Here is a 21,192-nt window from a genome sequence, read left to right as displayed (position 1 = left end):
CAGACATTCCTTCAACTTCCTCTCCAAACGGTAACATCTGGGTTGCTGTAGGAACGCAAGGCAAATACCAAACCCGCACAGCGAGGGCTAAGAGTCACCAAGGAGTCAGGACGACATCAAGTGATGCCTTTTACTGAAATTCAATTCAATTCTCACCACTTACAATTCCCTGTTGGTCTACGTGAGCTTATATGATGTTTCACATTAGTGACTAATATTTATTATTGATTTATCAGATGCCAATAGCACAAGGTAGTAGACATTTTCACATATGGGCAGGAAATTATGAAATTACATTGTAAAAAGTCCCTCTTCACAACACTGAAACTCAAAGGGTTGTTCTCCTGATAAGCCTTTTAAAAATTTTGTTCATTAAAATGGTGCCGTTTGCAAATCTAATCACAGAACACCACCGCAGTTTAGTCATGCATGTATCTTCTGGATATGTAGACGACTGCGATGTGAATGTTAAGTCTGGTTTTATTGTTACTCTCATTCTTTAGTGAAATCTAAACAAAGCAGCTTGGCCTCAGATGGGGGTCTGGCAGAAAGAGCGAGAGGAGGACAGGAGTTACTGAGAAACAGACAGGAAATGGTGAGGAGTGGGGGATGGGGGGGGGCTTAACACTTCAACCATAACCCAATCACCCCCCTAAACATGACACATTCACAGCAGCGCTGTCAAACAGCAAGATAAACCACTGTGATATGTGAGAGACATGTTTGCAGGTTAGGGGATATTTTCATCCTCACACCTGCAAAAGTTTTACAAGTTAATTGTAAGGAATATTATAGACTCACCTCTGTCTGTGCGGTCTTGGTTTTGACCTGTGACGATGACCTTGTTCATGTAGATGTATTCTTCATCTTCTTCTGCAAAATAACCAATATTAAAGACTGGATTATGGATTTGAACCATAACATCGTTTTTTTTTTGTACAGAGTTTTTGCTGCAGGAACCCCAAAAGTATTTGCTAGTACACTTTACTGACCTGATAAATTTATTTTTTATTTTTTAAGAAGTTGCAAATTCGTACAAGTTCGTATAATGTGATTAGTAGGAAAGCATATGATTTGTAAAAAAAAAAAACCCACCCCTAAACATACCGTAAGTGTCAGTGAGGAATGTGCTGGAATGAGATATTCATACATACAAATCCATACAAATTTGCCAGCAATTTGCCAACTTAAGATAGTTGTCAGGAGACTGTATTGTAATTTACACTTAAAATGTGACTTAAGTGTCACTGGCTAAAAAACGTGAAAAAAAAAAAACTTTAAAGGGAGAGTTCACCCAAAAATGAACATTCTGTAATCATTTACTCACCCTTAAGTTGTTCCAAAACTTGTATGAATTTCTTTTTTCTGCTGAACACAAAAGAAGATATTTTGAAGAAAGCTGGTATCTGAACAGTTGATGGGGAAAAAACTAAACAAAAAATATGGAAGTCAATGGGGCCCATCAACTGTTTGGTTACCCATATTCTTCAATATATCCTCTTTTGTGTTCAGCAGAAGAAAGAAATTCATACAGGTTTGGAACAACTTGAGGGTGAGTAAATGATTACAGAAATTTCATTTTTGGGTGAACTATTCCTTTAAGTGAGCATTAGATGATGGCAAAGACAATCATTTTTATTTATTTTTTATGGAGAAATGAGTATGTACAATATCCAATATCGACCAATATCAGTAAAAGAAGTTTATAGGTTTTAAATGATAAAACAATACATATACTGTTCGAATTGAAGACAAAAAGTAAATTTGGACATTTTATAGTTGGTCAAACATTAGTAAAACATGTTTATAGTTAATGTGATGATCTACACCTGTGGTTTCTCTGCTAGGACACCTGGGCGAACATGAGGAACTTTGCTTATTTATGCAATAAATGTGGGGCCTAAATGTCCAAATACTTTTTAGGCCACTGAATGTGAACTTGCTGGAGTAAAGATACTCTTCACTCCACTCATTTAACCTTGCCTGGACTTGCCAAAGACTTCTTTGAACTTTTCATCCCCCTCCTCCTCGTATTCAATGCTTTTTCAGATTCTGGACGCTTTCATCCCTCACGTATTTTACTGAACATGTAATAGATTTCTATTATGGAGAAGAACAGTGAGAGTTTTGTCTCACACTTCTCTTGTGTAAGGGTCCAAAGGCATCTCCAGGGCCCCTCCTTCTGTACACATCAAAGGCAGGCCAGTGGGATACATAGAGAGGTCATATTCTATCATAATAAAAGTGCTGATTTAGTCCCAGCCTGTGGGAGATGGATTTACAGCTTGCTTGGCAACAAAAACACTTAAGAATTTTTTTTGGATCTTCGCAATTTTTCAGTAGAACTAAATTAAGAATAAAAGATCAAATGTGGCAATCCACAGGTAACAAAGCTCGGATGTATTTTTGAAGGGGAAATAAAACCCTGTGATGAAACAAAAACATGTTTCGATGGTACAGTGAAAACAGATTGGGATTTGGAGGATGGAAATGAAAGCTATTTATAAGCTGCTACTAAAAGGAAGTTAGTGTCCCTAGAGGATAAAAACAGCCTAGGAAAATGATACAGCTTGAAGCCAGGGGAGGAAGTGCACAAGCCCGAGACCAGAACATGAAAAAACTACAGCCATGCTTGTGTGAAGAAAGAAGCAAATGGATGGACCAAAATAACAGGCTCCTTAATAAGACAGAACAGAGCAGATTCTCTAAACAACACACAAGTTTTGTGTTGCTCCCCATGAGAACAATTGTGCTACGCAAGTGTATGCTGAAATGAATAAATATGTATGAAACGGTCATTTTTGTTGGGCCTTTTACTTTTTTTTATTGACAAGAGTAAAGAGAGAAGGGACATCACAGGCTTTTTCAGGTGGAAAACCTGATTCAACGTAAAAATTAAAATAAAAAATGCAGACACCCCAAATCAGTGGGAAATTGCCAACTAATGTCTGTAAAATCATTATGTACACTATCATTTAAAAATAAAAAATAAAAGTCATTACTTTTATTTAGCAAGGATGCCTTAAATTGATCAAAGAAGGCATGTATAATGTTACAAAAGATTAAATTAAATGCTGTTTTTCTATTTCTTTAGATTCAGCAAGGAATCCTGAAACATTTTTGTGGTTAACATACATATATTAAGCAGCACTGCCCTGATAATAATAAGAAATGTTTCTTGAGCAGCAAATCAGAATATTAGAATGATTTCTGAATGATCATGTGACACTGAAGACTGGAGTAATGATGCTGAAAATGCAGTTTTTTTTTGTTTTGTTTTTTTTACTGTATGTTTGATCAAATCAATCCAGCCTTGGTGAGCATAAGAGACTTCTTTCAAAAACATAAAAAATTGACTGACTCCAAACTATTGAACGGTAGTGTTCTAAATAATTAATCGATTAGTCGTTTAATGTTAGTCCCTTTGGTCCAATCAACACTTTGAATCCTTCCTGGACCACCAATGGTTTGCAGATCACAGTTTGAGAAGGATTTGGTGTAGAGTTAGATGGTTAGTCTAGACATTATGCTGTTATGTATGTACCATTGGAAGACTTGTACGATTGCAGCAGCTCATTCAGGAGGCCCTTCTGTACTGTGGCATTTCCACTCAGCTTCTCTCCATCCAGGATCTTCAGGAACCTCTGCAGCTGCTCCAACAGCTGCTCCAGCACTGCACACAAACACACACACACACACACACACACACACGATAATTAGTTTAAGTAATAAATAACATCATCATGTCAGTGCATTAGATCTCATGTGCTGAACCTTGATTTCGAGTAAATACCTCTCATGCTGATTACAAAATAGTTACAGTAAAAATTAATACATGCTTGATAAGTTCAGAATTATCTCCAATCTGGCAACTCAAATGAAGCAGTTTTCAATCAGTTGAAAATTACCAATGCCTGATAGCACAAAGGTGAATCACTTGTGCCTGTCAATCAGTGCTTCACTAACCTTGAAAGCGATTGCTGTATATTACACACATTAAACCAAGTAGGTGTCATAACAAAACCAACTATTTCCTCATTATGTAAAATACTCTATTGGCTAATTTTGAATGTTTTGCTAATTGTTGACAACATCCATATTATTTTGCCTTTTGTGTCTGTGTGTAGCTAGTTAGCAGCAGCTTAAGTGAAGGATAACGGCATGGGTTGTTGAGAGAGTCAGTGTGGGGTGAATGATGAGGCTTTGTCACTCTACCCACACTGACTCTCCCAACATCCCATGACGTATCCTTGTCACTCTACCCACACACCCTCAGGGGTCAGCAGCAAACTGGGCATCCCAGTCTTGACTATGAGAGCCATACTTTGTTTTTCTCCTCTAATGAATCACACTGCCTTACAACAGAAATGACCTTACTGGATACAAGCTCAAAAAAGGAAATGAAACAGAAAGTATAGATTAATTTGTGCCATTAACATCTCATTAAAACTCCACATAAGGCTATCAAGAACTGGTGCATGCAAAAACAAAAACTATCAAACTCCTTTAAACCACATTCCATTCGGTCCAATAAAAATATGCCATTTGTCTTCATTTTGTGGTATATAAAAGGACAAATGAGTGAGTGCTGGTTGTTAGTTAACTTACTAACAATCACTCTCCTGTTCATTTAAATATTTGGTCATCATACTTAAAATTTCGGATTCAAATGACATTTACTGTATGTAATGCAACAATGACATGAAGATGAGAGATTTGATCTCAGGCATTCACATTTTGTGCATTATAATTTTAAATAAATAGTAGCATCTTAAAAACTGAAAGTTCTGGTCCAGGATGCTATTTGGTCAACAGAGGATTCCAGCCATGCTACAACATGTTCCTGGATCAACATCTTTGTTGATCCTGGATCAACTTTCCAATCAACCAATCAGATTTGAGGGCCAAGTTTAAAGGTTATGTCAAGTTTAGGCTTAGAACCAGGGTGAAGTACTTAGACATCAGTGTAATTCACCTATCATTACCCTCTAATTTTAGGGAAAAGTTATGGGTAGCGTTAGGTTTAGGGGTAGGGATTGGGTAAGGACTACATTTTGGGACAGGAATGTTGATCCAGGACCATGTCTTACTTGGCAAAATCACGGTGACCGATGTGCAACATCCATTCACCTAGATGTGTATATCATTGCACAGTACAGCACAGATAGATTAACTATTAACCGAAACACTAGGTGCATTTACATGTCAGGGACTACATTATATTTATATTTTCATAATTGAATAACCATTCTAATAAAAGCAACAACGCACTTGCTGTTGGGAATATATTCGAAGATAAAGAGGTTTCAGGCACTTGACTATAAAAACACTTTAGTCCATTTACAGTCCAGCCTCTTGTACCTTACTGGTTAAATATAAACTTCTCTAGTTTCTAAACTAGTGAGATGACCTATAAAACTATTCAACCCATGTTGATGTTTCTCTTATGGCTTCTGCAGTGGTGATGTTTACTTTCCTCTAACTGTGGAACAGTAGTGTTTTACCCTGCCTTTAGGAAGTATAGGCCCAGTTCAGTTTGGTGATGCAACTCTAGGCAATATCCACAAGCAGTGTCCCTACCCAGATGATCTGCTGTTCGGACAATGGATAGAGAAGAATGAATGCCATTAAATAATTAAAGTTTTCTGTGAATGTTTCAGTAACACTGGATTACTCATTGCCATAACTAAGTCAGATAACCAGTTTTCTTTAGCACGCACAATGAGCTGAATAACATTCATTTATAGATTGTTGAAATTTCAAGCAGTGATATATGGATCTAAATCTTTACCAACATTTTTTACATTTATACCGGTATTTATACTTTAAAAAAATTAATTTGTCACATTACACGAACAGCAAAGCAGATACCAATTAAAAATGGTGAAACATGTTGTAAAAGAAATGCAGATTTTAAATTCAAACCTTGATGCTAAAAACAACAACTGACATGTCCTTTGTCAACAAGTCTTATGAATATAAAATATGGAACAATCGTTTCCATATATGTCTGTAGCAGATATACATCTGTATCTGTTTTTAGCTTTGAAATCGACACCATCAAGATAAGTGTCATACACGTTGCTGCTGCTATAATGATGAAGCTGTCTACTAATATGTTATTGTCTGTCTAGTATTACTAGAAAGTCAATGGTAATAGTGACATCTCTACAATTACTGTGAGAGTAAGACATGCTTTGAGACATGTTAAGCACAATAGGAAGTCATAGCTTAAGGAGGGCAGGATTTATTCGAACATTCTTGTCCGCCTCCTCAGAGACAGATAACATCTATCCATATTTCTCTGCGTGCATAAATAGCTCCTGAGAAGAACTCCTGTATGAAAGATAAAATCCCTGACAAAGACATCAAACAGATTTACAAGCTCACAGGACATAACATGCGAGTGTGTTCAATGTTCAATATTTCCTCAATTATATTCAATATCTGCTTATATTTAGTTCACTGATAGGTGAATCATCTTAATGAAGATAATGACGTATCAAAGTAGATCCAAAGTTTTAAAAATGTTTATTACTTGATGGCATTACTATTTGTAGGAATTTGTTCATAAAATGTGGTTCTAACACATACATTTTATGTAAACAGCAAACAGCTTGTGGCTTCATTTAGCATCAACATCTAGTTCACAAGAATTCACAAGTTGTTTTGGTTTCTCACCCACGAAGAATGGCCAACTATCCGAACACACACAACAAATCTTAAAGTAGTGTATGTCACTTCCTTTGTTGATTTCCACAGAAAAAAGATAAAGTAACTTTTAAATTAAAAAAGTTTAAAGTTTTATTTCAGCAAGACATAAAAAATAAAATATTTTGAAGAATTTCAACTGTTTTTGTCCATACAATGAAAGTTAATGGGGTCCAAAACAACATTGTACACCACTGACCTTCATGGTAACATTACAACACTGAGACCTTTTTTCAATATATCCTATTTTGTGCTCCACAGAAGAAAGGCATACAGGCTTGGAACAACATGAGGGTGAATAAAAGATGAAAGAATACAATTTTTTGGATGAACTATCCCTTTAATATTGTCATGTATTCTCTTCCCATGATGCTCAGCTGAGCATTTGTCCAAACATTTTCTTTGCGGTGTGTTTTCAGAGATTGACTTCGATGCCCTTCTCTGGAGGGACCATGGGAATGTGGAGTCAGCTGACTCAGTCTAGTCCAACAAGAGCCGAGTTTCCGTTGGATACAGTTTGGCCCCAAGCCCATTAAACTCTGCAAACGGTGAGAACGAGAATGTTACATCCCTGTAAGCACTAGAACCGCTAACACTTCCTCAGAGTAATGAAACCTGGGTTTGACAGTGACTCTTTAGACTGTCTATCACACGAGTCACCGAATAAAAGGGCAGAGTGTCAGAAAATATGCTAAAAAATGATCAACAATTTCACTTTGATTGAAGGAATGAGGAAAAGGCCATGATCTTTGCAGCAAAGAGGGGATTTCTTTCTGATGTAAAAAAAAAGAAAAAGAAAAAAACACTTCCTCATTCCAGGACAAACAATGATTGCAAATAAAGGTGTTTGATGGTGTTTTGTAAACCCTACACTATTTCTGGACTTTCAGTTTGCAGTCAGACAAAGAAATTCTTTTTGCGGCTGATCCGCAGAGCAAGTGTTTGATGGAATGTGGAAGACTTCGATAAAACCATCTCACACTGTGTACATTGTCGCTGTGCTTGTTTGTCTTGAGTGGCTATTGAACTGATTTTAGACACATGCTCGTGGTAAATTGTAAGGTTAAGCATCGCTCTTCCCAGAATCAAAGCCACAGAGCGTTTACTGTATCAGAGCTGGCATAATAAACACGAGTTTAAATCGAGTGGACGAGGAGCATTTTGATGCCGCTCTGGCTTGCGTTAGTGTCCTAAGTGGTTTGATTTTTACAGGCAATTCCTGTCTGACACTTAAAATACAGCCAGGCTCCAGCTGTGGCTCATATACTTAGCTCAGCTCAAGGCGACGTGTCACAGCACATCATTTATTTGATTCCCGAGTCAAACCCTCAATCTCTAAAATGACGGGCTTTCGGCCATGTGGGAGGGCAATCACCGCAGTGATGGCATGTTTTTTGGTGTTTGCTTTTTGTATAGAATTCTCTATTCTTGTTTAAAGGGAACAGATGACACTAACCATCCTGAGACTGCAGAAAAGCAGAACAGAAGCACTGATCTTTTATATACCTCTAGAAAGAGCACTTCACAAAAGCACTCAATGTCACAGGTCAATATGCATGCTACAATACACAAGTCAAAGATGGATCTGTACTATACAGTTGCTTGAGATTTTAAAGGGATACTCCACTTTTTTTGGAAATAGGCTCATTTTACAACTCCCCCAGAGTTAAACTGTTGAGTTTTACCGTTTTTGAATCCATTCAGCCGATCTCCGGTTCTGGCGGTACCACTTTTAGCATAGCTTAGCATACATCATTGAAGTGGACACGACCATTAGCATTTCTCAAAAAAAAAATGACCAAAGAGTTTCGATATTTTTTTCCTATTTAAAACTGGACTCTTCTGTAGTTACATCGTGCACTAAGACCGACGGAAAATGTAAAGTTGCGATTTTCTAGGCTGATATGGCTAGGAACTATACTCTCATTCCTGCGTAATAATCAAGAAACTTTACTGCCGTACCATGAGAGCAGCAGGCGTAATGATATGACGCAGCGCCTGAAAATAGTTCCGTTGTGTTGACGGAAGGTAGCCTATTTTCAGGCGCTGCGTCATATCATTACGCCTGCTGCTCTCATGGGACGGCAGTTACTGCTATAGCTCTTGCTATAAACAAATAACTACTGTACAAAATATTTTCTGTTTAAATATTTTCACCCCTATCTGACCCTACTATAACCATGGCACTTTGAAAATGCCCCTTTTTGCATGTTAAATGAGAAACTGCAATGTGCTGCGCTCATGCAAGTTGCAGACTTGTCACGAACGAGATACCTGCCGACTCGAACCCAGACAAATCAATCATTTGAAAACTATTACATCTTTTTCTACTGATACTACAATTTTACATACTCAGTATGAACAGCACAGTCCATGAACTGTTAATTGATGAATTTTGCCAGTGAACATAAAATCAAAACAAAACTGCTACATAATCAGAACTGCTTTCGCACAAAAACATACAAGCTTCTTTAAACACCGCCAGAATTAAAGACTGGTTTCATCATGTTTAATGAGATATCATAATAGTCTGGCTTCAATTCCTCTCGAACGCAACAACCACAATGAATCTTTACTAAAAACATATAAATACGCGCCCACCCAAATGACATTACTCAGTAAAATTGCATCAATTATATATAATTCTGTACTACATAAATTAAAACATACCGTGTCACGTTTTAAGCATAATGCTGATCACACCCATGATCTTAAACATCCATCTATCAGCCAACAACAAGTTACAGCAACAAGTACATTTTACTACATATGGCCTAATATATGTCTCGACCCAGGAATGTTGCATTATGGTCTGGCCCCGCTGGCTCCACTTTATGCTTTTCAGTTTATTTAGATTAAGCAATCAGGAGCACTGGCAACAGAAAATCAGATTGCTCAGAAAATCTGGGTTACAAATTCCATTTCCTACAATTACTCCTTATCAAAAGGAGTCAAAATGTTTTCTTTTGTCTGGACCATTTATAATCACAATTTTGGAGAGAGACCGAGTTATGGATGAGATCTAGGGACCGGTCAAATACATTTGACTACTTTAATATTGTATACATGGAGAAGAGCAGAGTAACCTCTTTAACCTCTTAGCTACAGTACAGTACATAAAACCGTGTGTGGGTGCAGCTATGGATCACATCATCTATTCTTCTAGATGAAAAACACTGCAATACCTTTGAACATGACTAAACTGCCTTGGGCCTTGAATCTTATCTCATGGAGATGAAATCGGCACTCTACAGACATTTGCTGTGTCATCTACAGCCCACCCCGAGTACTCCATAAAACAATGCACACCTCTGTTTTTAATGTTAAATTAAACTTTACTCAATAAAGCTGAAATAAAATAAATTGGATATCAATAAGATAACAAAAAGAAGATTATTCTTTAACAGAAGCCAAATACTATACAACTGAAAAGGTTGAGAGAACATCACATACGTTGACTTCATAAATTGAGGTTGATTTCCTAAAATGGTTTTCCTTTTGATTGGGCACTTGGAACTTCATTTATATTACTTTATAATACTGGGCTGTTGAATGCTTGAATCTGATTGGCTGACGAACATTCTAAGGTGTGCAATAATATTATTTTCAGGGAAATGCACGGCTAAAGTAGTTCCAGGCAGATTTTGACTGCATTATAGTTCTATCACTTCGCCAAATGATTTCAGTTATTTCAAAGGTCCTTAGAGCAGAAAGGAACCAAAATCCAGACAATGACAAAGCAAATAAATATAGTAAACAATAGGATAAAAAAACAAAATTATGTTTTATTATATACGGAAAGCACATGCTCTTTTTCTCACACACATATACGGAAACACACTTCTACAGAAACGAATTGTCTGCTCTGACATTTTCATCAGTAAAATAGTTTAGCAACTTAATAACTACAAGATATTTCTCACTGGCGAGGTAATAATGCACCTGTTCTTGAAGCAGATAAACTTACAGTTTTGCTATAAGTAGAGACACTGCTGTCAAACACTGTTGAGAGACACACTAACTCATGTTATTCACAGACGCTTAATCAATCTTAACGCTTTCTTTCTTTCTTTCTTTCTTTCTTTCTTTCTTTCTTTCTTTCTTTCTTTCTTTCTTTCTTTCTTTCTTTCTTTCTTTCTTTCTTTCTTTCTTTCCTTCTTTCTTTCTTTCTTTCTTTCTTTCTTTCACCCCAACTCTAATAACTGCTATTCGTGGTTCAAGCCTCCATTACTAGCTGTAAAATGATGTTTTGGAATTAGCAACGGAGGCATGGGATGAGATGCATAAGACAATTATTCCTACACACTAGACTGTTTTAAGGACAAACACCTGACAAATGTCTTGAAATACATCATCAATATTCACAAAACGGCAGTAAATTATTCAGAATTAATTGATTCTCCCCAATTTATCTTTTTTTTTCTTTCTTTCTTTCTTTCTTTCTTTCTTTCTTTCTTTCTTTCTTTCTTTCTTTCTTTCTTTCTTTCTTTCTTTCTTTCTTTCTTTCTTTCTTTCTTTCTTTCTTTCTTTCTTTCTTTCTTTCTTTCTTTCTTTCTTTCACCCCAACTCTAATAACTGCTATTCGTGGTTCAAGCCTCCATTACTAGCTGTAAAATGATGTTTTGGAATTAGCAACGGAGGCATGGGATGAGATGCATAAGACAATTATTCCTACACACTAGACTGTTTTAAGGACAAACACCTGACAAATGTCTTGAAATACATCATCAATATTCACAAAACGGCAGTAAATTATTCAGAATTAATTGATTCTCCCCAATTTATCTTTTTTTTTTTTTTTTTCTGAAACGTTTTGTGGAATTGCACACACACGGGCCACGGGTCAGGTGACTATAATTACATGGAAAATTTAGAGGCCGCACAGCATAAACAAATGAAACATTTAATCTTTTTTAGTTTAATTTTGCATGACACAATGTAAATGTTTAAAGTAGGTCTACTTCATGTTGTTGACAACATAAAATAAATAAGTTATAACAGTAAAATATTTTTTTCTTTCTCTTTGTATTTTTATCTATATGGTACAATATTATACTATTCAAACCAATGTTATAAAAAAGTTACGTCAAAAGTAATCTTAAGTAATCAAAAAGTATTCAGATTATATTATCTAAAATGTGTAATCTAATAGATAATGTTACTAACTACAATTTGTATCATGTAATTTGTATTTATTAAGAGACTACAATTTACCCAGCACTGACGGTGTAATTTCCAAGTGATGATTGAACCATAAAAAGTAGGAGTTATATACTGAAATGGAGTCAGGTTCTAGGGGAGGGACTGAAAAGTAAGAGGGATTTATGACATTAGACGAAATGGGAAGTGGTTTCAGAGGTGGAGGAAGTACATTTTAATAAAAGATTACAGATACCATTTATTACTGAGAAAAAAAAACTGCGCACTGATGAGTCATGCTCAATGAGAGCAGGAACGTGCATAAAGCAGGCAAAAAGATAAGATTTCATGTTGACTTTATGGTGCTGTGTTTTAAATAAAAATAACAAAGAAACTAGGGCATAAAACAAACTTTCTCACCCAGCCTCTCCCATTTCTCCTTTCTAACTGTCTACAGACACAAAAGACACTGATTTAAACTTAAACCCTCCCCAGTTTTCCGCTTTCTCACAAATACTTCTGCTGTGCTACTTATGTCTTGGCTGTGATTGTAGTTGGACTTAGAAATATATCCTTAGATTGTATGATTTATTTGTTTACGTCGTTCCTCTTCAACACGTGCACAGCATTTTGACTTTGATTGACATTTGCTGCGCAGATGATAATAATGAATAACAGTTTTGGAGCGTCAGTTTTGCATGCAGTGTTACTGTATTTAATTTTCAATTTAGAAATTGTTTGGCTAAGGAGTGCTTATGTGTCTTTAATATTTACATAGGAACATTGAAACATTGATTATTGTGAAAAAAAATGTATGGCAAATGTTTTGAAAAATGTCAATGATTAACTCCATTTACATGCATGAACACTGACCAAGTTTTAAAGCAACACTAAGTAGGATTTTTTACCTTAAAATAATGTTTCCAAAATCGTTTCAGTGGTTCATTAAGTCGTAAAAGGGTGAAAGGCACTTGTGGATTCGCTTTGCGGTCCTATATCTGCTATAACCACGCTATGTAAGATTGCCAAATCGGGTCGCGTTTCTGTAGTTCTAATGAGACATAAATGAGAAAACTACAAATTTGACTTGCTTTACGTCAAGCGTTACAATACTCATTATTTTGTTTTTCTTCGTTTCTGATGTCGCAATACATCATACTTTCATGAAATCATGCAACATACTCTACCTTGTCTGTGGACATCGTTCATTCCAAAGCCGGTGCTGGATAAACAATAGGGTTGTGCCGATAGACGATATCATCGTCCATCACGATGTTAAGCCAGCATCGCGATCCCCCCCCCCCCCCCCCCCATGTTTCCATGGTGACGCGTCATGCTTGGCACGTGATTCACCACAGCCAAAATAGCGCTGTATGACAGATGTAACGTTAGCGCTTTTATTTCTAAATATTAACAAACCTGGTTACATACCATGTCATCAACTATCTATTCCGATTCTCAAATGCGTGTAAGTGAGTTTGTTTTGTCGTTTAAAAAACCTTTATAAATGATTTTGATCTGTAACGTGAGATTCCTGTCTGTTGGGTTTATTACAGCACGTGAATTCATCAGTTTCTCCCGAAATACATGGCCGGTGAACTGGGAGAAGAATAGAGTTAACTTTATAGTTACTTACACTGTGTGTCTGATATGAATAAAATCCGTCGGCAAATATATTTGAATGGGTTGTTATTGCTGATTCCATAGACACCATTGTGTATTATTTTACAAACTATAAATGTATTGTTTTGCTGTAAATTATATGTATTTAAATGTCTGAAACCTAAAATAAACATTACGTGGTTAAAAACACTGAACAGTTGTGATATAGCCTATGACAAGCGCTGAGCGCGTCCATCTCTGGCTCAGCGCCAGCCACAGCGCGAAAGCACGCAGTTTGAATCTGGCAGTTCTGTCACGTCACTGTGCATTCGCTCCTTATTGGTCAGCTGCTGCAGAGCGTGCCGAAATCAAAATTGCTGATGAGATGTAAAGAAAAATATCTCCGTGTTGTGCCTACGCCCCTTAGCTGTTCTAAATCCACTGTAAAACACGGCTTTGCCAGGCTTATTGCTTAAGTGAAAAATTAGAATGTTAGCCCCGCCCCTCCTCCCGATATCATCGTCCATCGCGATGTTTCACTGTACACATCGTCTGATGCCAAATTGGTAGACATCGCACAACCCTAATAAACGAGCGTGCGTGCGACATAGGCTGCGGTAGGATAAATTATTTACGACAGCGGTAATGGACAATTCCGCTTCAAACCTGTAGGGCGACCGCAGAGGAAAAGTTACTTGGTGTTGCTTTAAAATTGTCAGGAAAATGGTTTAGTAACAAATCCAGTGATAACCTAGGCTATTGTTTTTAGAGCAATTCCATTTGGAATGACTCACTTTAAAGATCCCCTGAAATGATTTGACAAACACAGTTTTCCCTCCAGAGTTGATATGTCTCCAATTAAAACAAGACATTGTGCATGGTGGGGCGTACTGAAGGGCTTGAGCTATTTTTTAAATAGCCAAAGTCTTTAGTTAATAGTACATTTTGTCAGCTTTCAGAGTTACACACTGTCGTATCGAACCGACCGTGAATTTTGTAAACATTTTGTAACATTGTATTTAAATTCAAGAGTTTCTTTAACACTTACTTTTTTATCTTAATATAAGACATAAAGAAGATATTTTTGTTCAGATACATTTTTATTTTTGTTTTTGACAGCTAAAACTAATATAATTTGTTGTTGGCCTTAATAATGTGGATAAAAAAAAAAAAAAACAGTGGTTTAAATTCAAACTTTTATATTTGTCTTAAAAAAAAAAAAGATGTCAATAATTATCGATACCGAATGATATGAAACATTATATGGTGAACAATTTTTTAGCTATATCGCACAGCCCTAGCATGTATGACCTCTCACAACCTTGTCATTTTCCACTGGCTGTGCTTATGTTAGTGTAACTCTCCCAAGCCCAACTGTTGATTGGCTCACTTGGCCAAGCCGCCTCTGACCTCATTCATTCAGTGAAGGATAAATGAGTGATGACAAGACTGATTGAAGGGACTCAGTCCACACTGTTTAATCTTCATCTTTTCCTGGCCATCGAAGGGCCATTAATATGGGTCAAATCTAGGGGACTAACTTCAAACCATTTTCTTGCCATTATACTGTCATGAAATGGCGATACAGAAACAAAGTGACACCAACTTGGAAAATAGACATACAGTTGAAATCATATTCAGATAAGACTTCAAACACACAGCACAGCCATCAGCAGTTGGCGTCTACAACTGTCTCACTGTGATTGACTTCTCACAAATTCTGATGCAAGTTATATTGTGCTGGCTGAACATGCATTCACATAATTTTGAGATTTAGTGCTGCAATAGTCATAACAAGATGTCATCGGCAAAACAAAACAATGTGTTGACTTCATCAGAACTCTCAAACAGAAAAGGGTTGAGCAAGAGAGGATCTGAAACACCACAGACTCAATTACAACCAGCTCAACTGCATTATTTGGTCAGCTCAGACTTGACAATCTTAACCCTGGACAAATTACATCTGACACTCCTGCTAAAAGATAAGCATAGAATTATCAAGCCATCTCGACATCACAACCTCCATGCCTGAATTAACCAACCCTAAAGCCTAAACACAGATATGGCGATAGCATTGTAGCGCAGATTACACTCTAAACATGGCCAAATTGAAAGAAGCCAGATAACAAGTTAGAGCAGTTTTACCACTCAGTTAAAGCTTGGTGTGTTTGTTTAACTATCAGATCTGTTCTCTGCAAGTCTGTTGAGTGCAATAATGATTGCCCACTTTTTCAGCGGCCTTGGTTCCGGAAGTATTTTTCTCCTTCATTTTCTCCATTGGGATTTCAAAAAATTCCTCAGAAAAGACTTTGAACCCAACCAGCTTCAAGGTAAATCACTACATTACTTAATTCAAATTCAATATTAAATAAATAAATAAATAAAATGCATGAACGATTGAACAATAAACAAATAAATTCATGAACAAATGATTAGCAATAAATAAATAAATAGGCCTCCATTTACATTTACTATAAAGTTTGTTAAATAAATTAAATAAATAAATAATAAAATGAAAGGGTAAAGGTCTTTTACAAGGCAATTAAATATTAATTTACATTTATTCATTTTGCAGAGGCTTTTATCCAAAGCGACTGAGGAAATGAGGAATACAGCAAGCGGTTCATCGTGAAGAGGCAAACAAACACAAGAAGTGCTCAAAAGTTTCAGACATTGCACCATAAGCTGCTAGAATAGGCAGGGATTAAAGGAAAGTAAAAGCATAGAATTGTTTTGTTTTTTTATGATGATAAAGTTATGAGTTTTCTGTTGTCTTTTGAATGTTGTCAGGGATTCTTCTCATAAAGCAATGCGAATGATGTAATTGAACAAAAGACAAAAGTACAATATATCTACGGATTTAAAGACATTATAAATAAATAAATATGTACAATATAAGTGGAGACTGTCTCAGTTACATGATTTGCATGGGAGTGGGACAGCATTTGGCACATTCGTTTACATGCAACACCAACTATTTTAGATTAGAGGATCCAGCGTTGCCCAATTCATGGTCTACAGACGATCTTCCATTAATAACCCTCAGAGCTCATTGTAGGTGCGTCTTGAAAGGTTTAAGGAAAAAAATGATCCTTCTTGAACCCGACCGATTCTATTCCAGGCCAATCCCAAGAAAAGTGCTGAGTCCTGGCTCTTTTTCTCTGTATTTCAGCTCCGATCTGCTCTCTTCGTTTACTAATAATAAGCATGCTGCTTCCCTGTTGACTCTCTTCAGAAGTGAGCGTAATGAGGGCATGAACTCAAGGACCCGTTTTGAAAAAAAGTGCTGATCTCTCATTCTGGGACGCCTTTGGAGCTGCTTCCAGTGTGCAGGCTGTCTTTATTAAGATGCACGAGACGTCCCTGTGTCTCCAGCAAATTTCTGGAACACGGACACGTTCTGAGCACTGGCCCAGGCAGCGGAGCCCGTGGGTGGGTCCGGAAACATGCTGGTATCATGCCGGACCTCAAGGGTGAGATCTGGTTCCATGAGCTGCCTTTGAAGAGAGAAATCAAGGCGGGAAAGGAGGAAACCGGAGGGGTTTGAAAAGAGAACGGGTTTAAATACTTTGTTAGGGTATATCTGGCCACCTATCTGATTTAAATGCTTGGTGCTTTGACTCATTTTTTTTTATTTCTTATGGAAATTCTAGATGCTCTCACCTGTAATCTTTTTTCTTTAACACACCCTGCTGTTGCATCACATCATTTAAATGGGAACAAGAGTTTGAACTAAGCCTCTTAGTTCAGGTTCACAGGCTCAAATATCCACACAAAAGCATTTTCATGTAAAATGGACACCGAATATGCCAGAATCAACAGTTTTGTGATACTAACAGTGAATTCTGAGGCTCAAAGCACTGTATTATCCAAAACCACAACCCAAAGCTATCCTGAACCCAAAACGTGCACGTTCATGTCATCTACACAGTTATGTGAACCAGTTCTCATCGTGTAAACAGCATTACAGCGCTTGTTTCTGCTAAGTTATGTTCCACACAAACAAAGCATCATATGACAAAGAAAAATGTCATCCACTCACTCAGTGTTTTATTATAGGATAAATTATGCAATGCTCCTTAAAATGCCATCTCCCTCCTCCCACTATCCCTTTTTCCTCCCTCTATCTTCCTTCACTCCGTGTATGTCTTATCTCATGAAAACAAAATTCACAAAGATGGCCTCATAGAAGTCTAACCACAATAACTGGCCTGTTCCTGACAGCATTTACCAGGCGTCAACACAATGCTGTCATTAAACCATCACAGTGTGCACAAGCGTCTCACCACATTTAATCAAGTCACACGTGCCTGCTAATTAAAGGAATAGTTCATTCTGTCGCCATTTACTCACCTCCATGTTGTTATGGTGATGTTTACCAGAATGTTGATGCTGTTTTATCCTATACAATGCAAGTGGCTAAAAAAAAAAAAAATCGCCGAAATCTGAGGGTACGTTTACACGACAACGATGTACTAAAAACAGAAAGGTTTTACCTTTTTTCACATACAGATGACAACATTGTCAAAACAATCATACGGATCCACGAAAACAACTAAAAAGGCTGTACTATGCATGTCAGGCCAGTAGTTGGCGATGTCACTTTGAAAAGAAACACTACGCGCCTATAGACTGAACATGTAATAATATGCATTTTGTGCATGATGCACTGTTTTCACAAATTCACATTTTTTTGTTTAAATGGGGAAGATAACGGTATAGTTTTCAAAAACTTAAGCTTTTGAAAATGGGTTTCAAATTGTTCGTGTCACAGAGCAACAATATCATTGGAATCACTCTCAGAACAATAAAACATTGACAGCCAATTAGAATCCACCTGACTGGTACACTATGTAACTTTTTTGCTCTCTAGTGGTTAAAAACAATTTCTTTGCGGAAGAACATTGTTTTGGTTGTGCTTCGGCTCTGCGTGACTGTGCGGATGAATATGGTTATCCTACTGCTCGTAAAATATTCACTACTAGGCTTAAGAGATATAGCCAGTTTAGATGGAAAGGATCTCAAGGTGACTAGCTGAAGAGGTTTTTAAGAAGGGTTGATGGTGTATTGACCCATTCTTTAAATGTAGTTAATTTTGAACAAAATAAAGTTACATAGGATTTAAAGTGTCAGACAACAAATAAGAAACAGCATGTTGCTGTGGATGCTAATATAATTATCATTATAGTTATCTCTCTATAATTATCGTTCTTGGTGTCAACGCCTTAATGAGAATAAGGATATCACACCACAGTTATAATGGTAATGACACAGTTTCACAAACTTTCAAAACGGTCAAACATTGACAGCCAATCAGAACCCATCTGACTTCAATGAGCTGTAGCATGTAAAGCAGCAAATGACAACTGCAGCGTGGGCTTAAAATAAACCAAACCTTATTGTGTTGGTGTGGATGCTAGTTATTGTTACATTTATAGCTGTCATTCTTGCTGTGAGCGCCTTTAGAATAGTCATGATGAGCAGTTTTATAATGCTTTTTTGTCATTTTTGGAACTTGACAGCCCCCTGTCAACATTCACTTTCATTATTTGGAAAAGCACAATGTGGACATCCTGTCAAACTAATTTTATGTTCCACGGAAGAGGGAATACACTGGAATGATCCGAGGATGATAAGATTAAGATATAACTTTCATTTTTGGGCAAAACTGTCTCTTTAAGATAAATAAAAATGCAAAACAATCATTACAGCAGAATTATAATGTGCTTTCAGTCGTAACATAATTTGCAAGGATGCTGAATATTAAAGGATCAAAGAGTGATATCCCATACACTGATCACATTATAACAAATTAAACTAAAGGTACAGACTGGAATGGTGAAGTGACATGTTCAGTGCAAATACCAGGAACTCATGAAGTAATAGACCTTAGCTAAACCAAAAGCTAACTAAAAGTCTACTTAACTAATTTAAGTTTACACAGCATATGAAGTGGAATTATGAAGTGAAAGCCTTTGTCTGTTCTGGTACAGATGTTTTTTATTGTCCAAACCACAGCGTCCATTAACTTTGGTCTATTGCTTCTAATATGTTTGCAAGTCAAGCTAATAGCCACCAAATTATAGCTGACCATTAATGCCTGATTATTGTTGTTATTTTTTAAGCTATGTTCAAGCTATGCTGAACTGATGATTATTCATTTAGAAACATTTCCAGACAGAAACGTCAGTTTTGCACAAAAGCTGCTGTTCCTCCCATACAGAAGAGTCTTATCTCAGTTTAGTCATGAAATATTAGGGGTCTGCATTCCTATGCATATAAAAACTTAAACCACAGGAATCCTGGAAGAACAATTGTTGCTACTGGACAGGATTTCCAATGAGCATCTCTCTAATACATGCTTGTTTATTTATTCATTCAGAACTCTAATAGACTACTAGAATACCAAAACTGAGAAAGAATGCGAGAACCACACAAGAGTGAACGAGCACAGAGCTAAATTCAACTTTCACTGGAAACTCAATTTCCTCCTGTTGCATCCCTCTGGAGAGAGATTCTGGAGATTCCCACGATCCGTTATCCCATAGTGTGGATTGGGAAACATTGCAAAGTTGAAAGTTGTTTACAGCGGGCTGTTTTGGATGTACGGAAAACTCTTTTGACATGACACCATGCAAACGGACTCCGAGTCCGAGCGATAACTTCTCATAATCATTCCACTTACCTTGGTGCTGATCCATTCTCCACACGTGAAGAAGACTTTCCAGCCTGTCAGCTGTGTTAATATGAAGCAGATGAATACAGAGCGGTTTGTGTCAGGTTAAATCGATTCCTCAGGCTGATTCTGGAGTGATGTGCTGAGGTTATCCTCTCCTCTAGTCTCTTCTACAGCTCTTTCTTTCAGATGCGCCTCGCGACTGCCGCGCCTCCTCTGGCGCACGTCATCAAACAACCAAGTCAATTTGCATTGTAGTGAATGGTTTGAAAGAGTTGTGCAATCTTACTTAGATATACTGTAGGCTACGAATACTATACATATAAGTAAGTAGCCTATATATGCAATAGCTTAATATGTTAGCCAATATATTTCAAGCAATTAGGCTAGTGTTGTTGGATTCCAGGTCTGTTCCCAACTAGAAAAACCTGCGCTTTTCTATTGTTTTCTGTGTAAACATGTGCTTGCCAGGCGGAAGTGTTTAATTGTTGCGCTCGCATAGTAGTAAAAAACAAAACAAAACAAAACAAGCAAAGCAAAAAAAAAAAAAAAAAAAAATCTTACTTAGATATACTGTAGGCTACGAATACTATACATATAAGTAAGTAGCCTATATATGCAATAGCTTAATATGTTAGCCAATATATTTCAAGCAATTAGGCTAGTGTTGTTGGATTCCAGGTCTGTTCCCAACTAGAAAAACCTGCGCTTTTCTATTGTTTTCTGTGTAAACATGTGCTTGCCAGGCGGAAGTGTTTAATTGTTGCGCTCGCATAGTAGTAAAAAACAAAACAAAACAAAACAAAACAAGCAAAGCAAAAAAAAAAAAAAAAAAAACTTTAGACCTTGTGTTTTTGTTTTCCACTTCCCTTATGAAGGCAAAAACGCCCCCTCCACAGGTAAGCGTGGGCGCGGCCATTTATAATTTTAATCTGTCTGGCTTCCGGTGTCATTCACTTCCAGGCATTATTTTTGTATGCTGGTTTATAGGCGATCGCAAAAAGTTTCAAAAAGTTTTCACTTTGATAGCCTATATTCTTCTCGTTATTTCCCTATAAATCAGA

At 36.9% G+C, this 21,192-nt stretch overlaps 1 protein-coding gene across 3 annotated transcripts in view; it reads right to left on the bottom strand.

Moving 5' to 3' along the window:
- afap1l2 (actin filament associated protein 1-like 2) overlaps positions 1 to 20,337 on the bottom strand; it is a 40,882-nt gene extending 20,545 nt beyond the window's left edge. The window contains exons 1-3 of one of the 3 annotated variants that reach the window (XM_056268821.1): positions 20,138 to 20,337; positions 3,545 to 3,673; positions 802 to 873 (exon numbers count right to left, since the gene is read on the bottom strand). In XM_056268821.1, the coding sequence (XP_056124796.1) occupies positions 802 to 873; positions 3,545 to 3,673; positions 20,138 to 20,153 (217 nt within the window). In that variant the 5' untranslated portion in view covers positions 20,154 to 20,337. The remainder of the gene's footprint in view (positions 1 to 801; positions 874 to 3,544; positions 3,674 to 20,137) is intronic. The other 2 variants (XM_056268820.1, XM_056268822.1) reach the window with 2 other exon arrangements.
- Positions 20,338 to 21,192: the final 855 nt, after the last annotated feature.

Source organism: Rhinichthys klamathensis, unplaced genomic scaffold, assembly GCF_029890125.1.
Source record: "Rhinichthys klamathensis goyatoka isolate OS25496 unplaced genomic scaffold, OSU_Roscu_1.1 h1tg000277l_1, whole genome shotgun sequence".
Classification (NCBI taxonomy): domain Eukaryota; kingdom Metazoa; phylum Chordata; class Actinopteri; order Cypriniformes; family Leuciscidae; genus Rhinichthys; species Rhinichthys klamathensis.
This window is presented reverse-complemented; position numbering and strand designations above follow the sequence as displayed.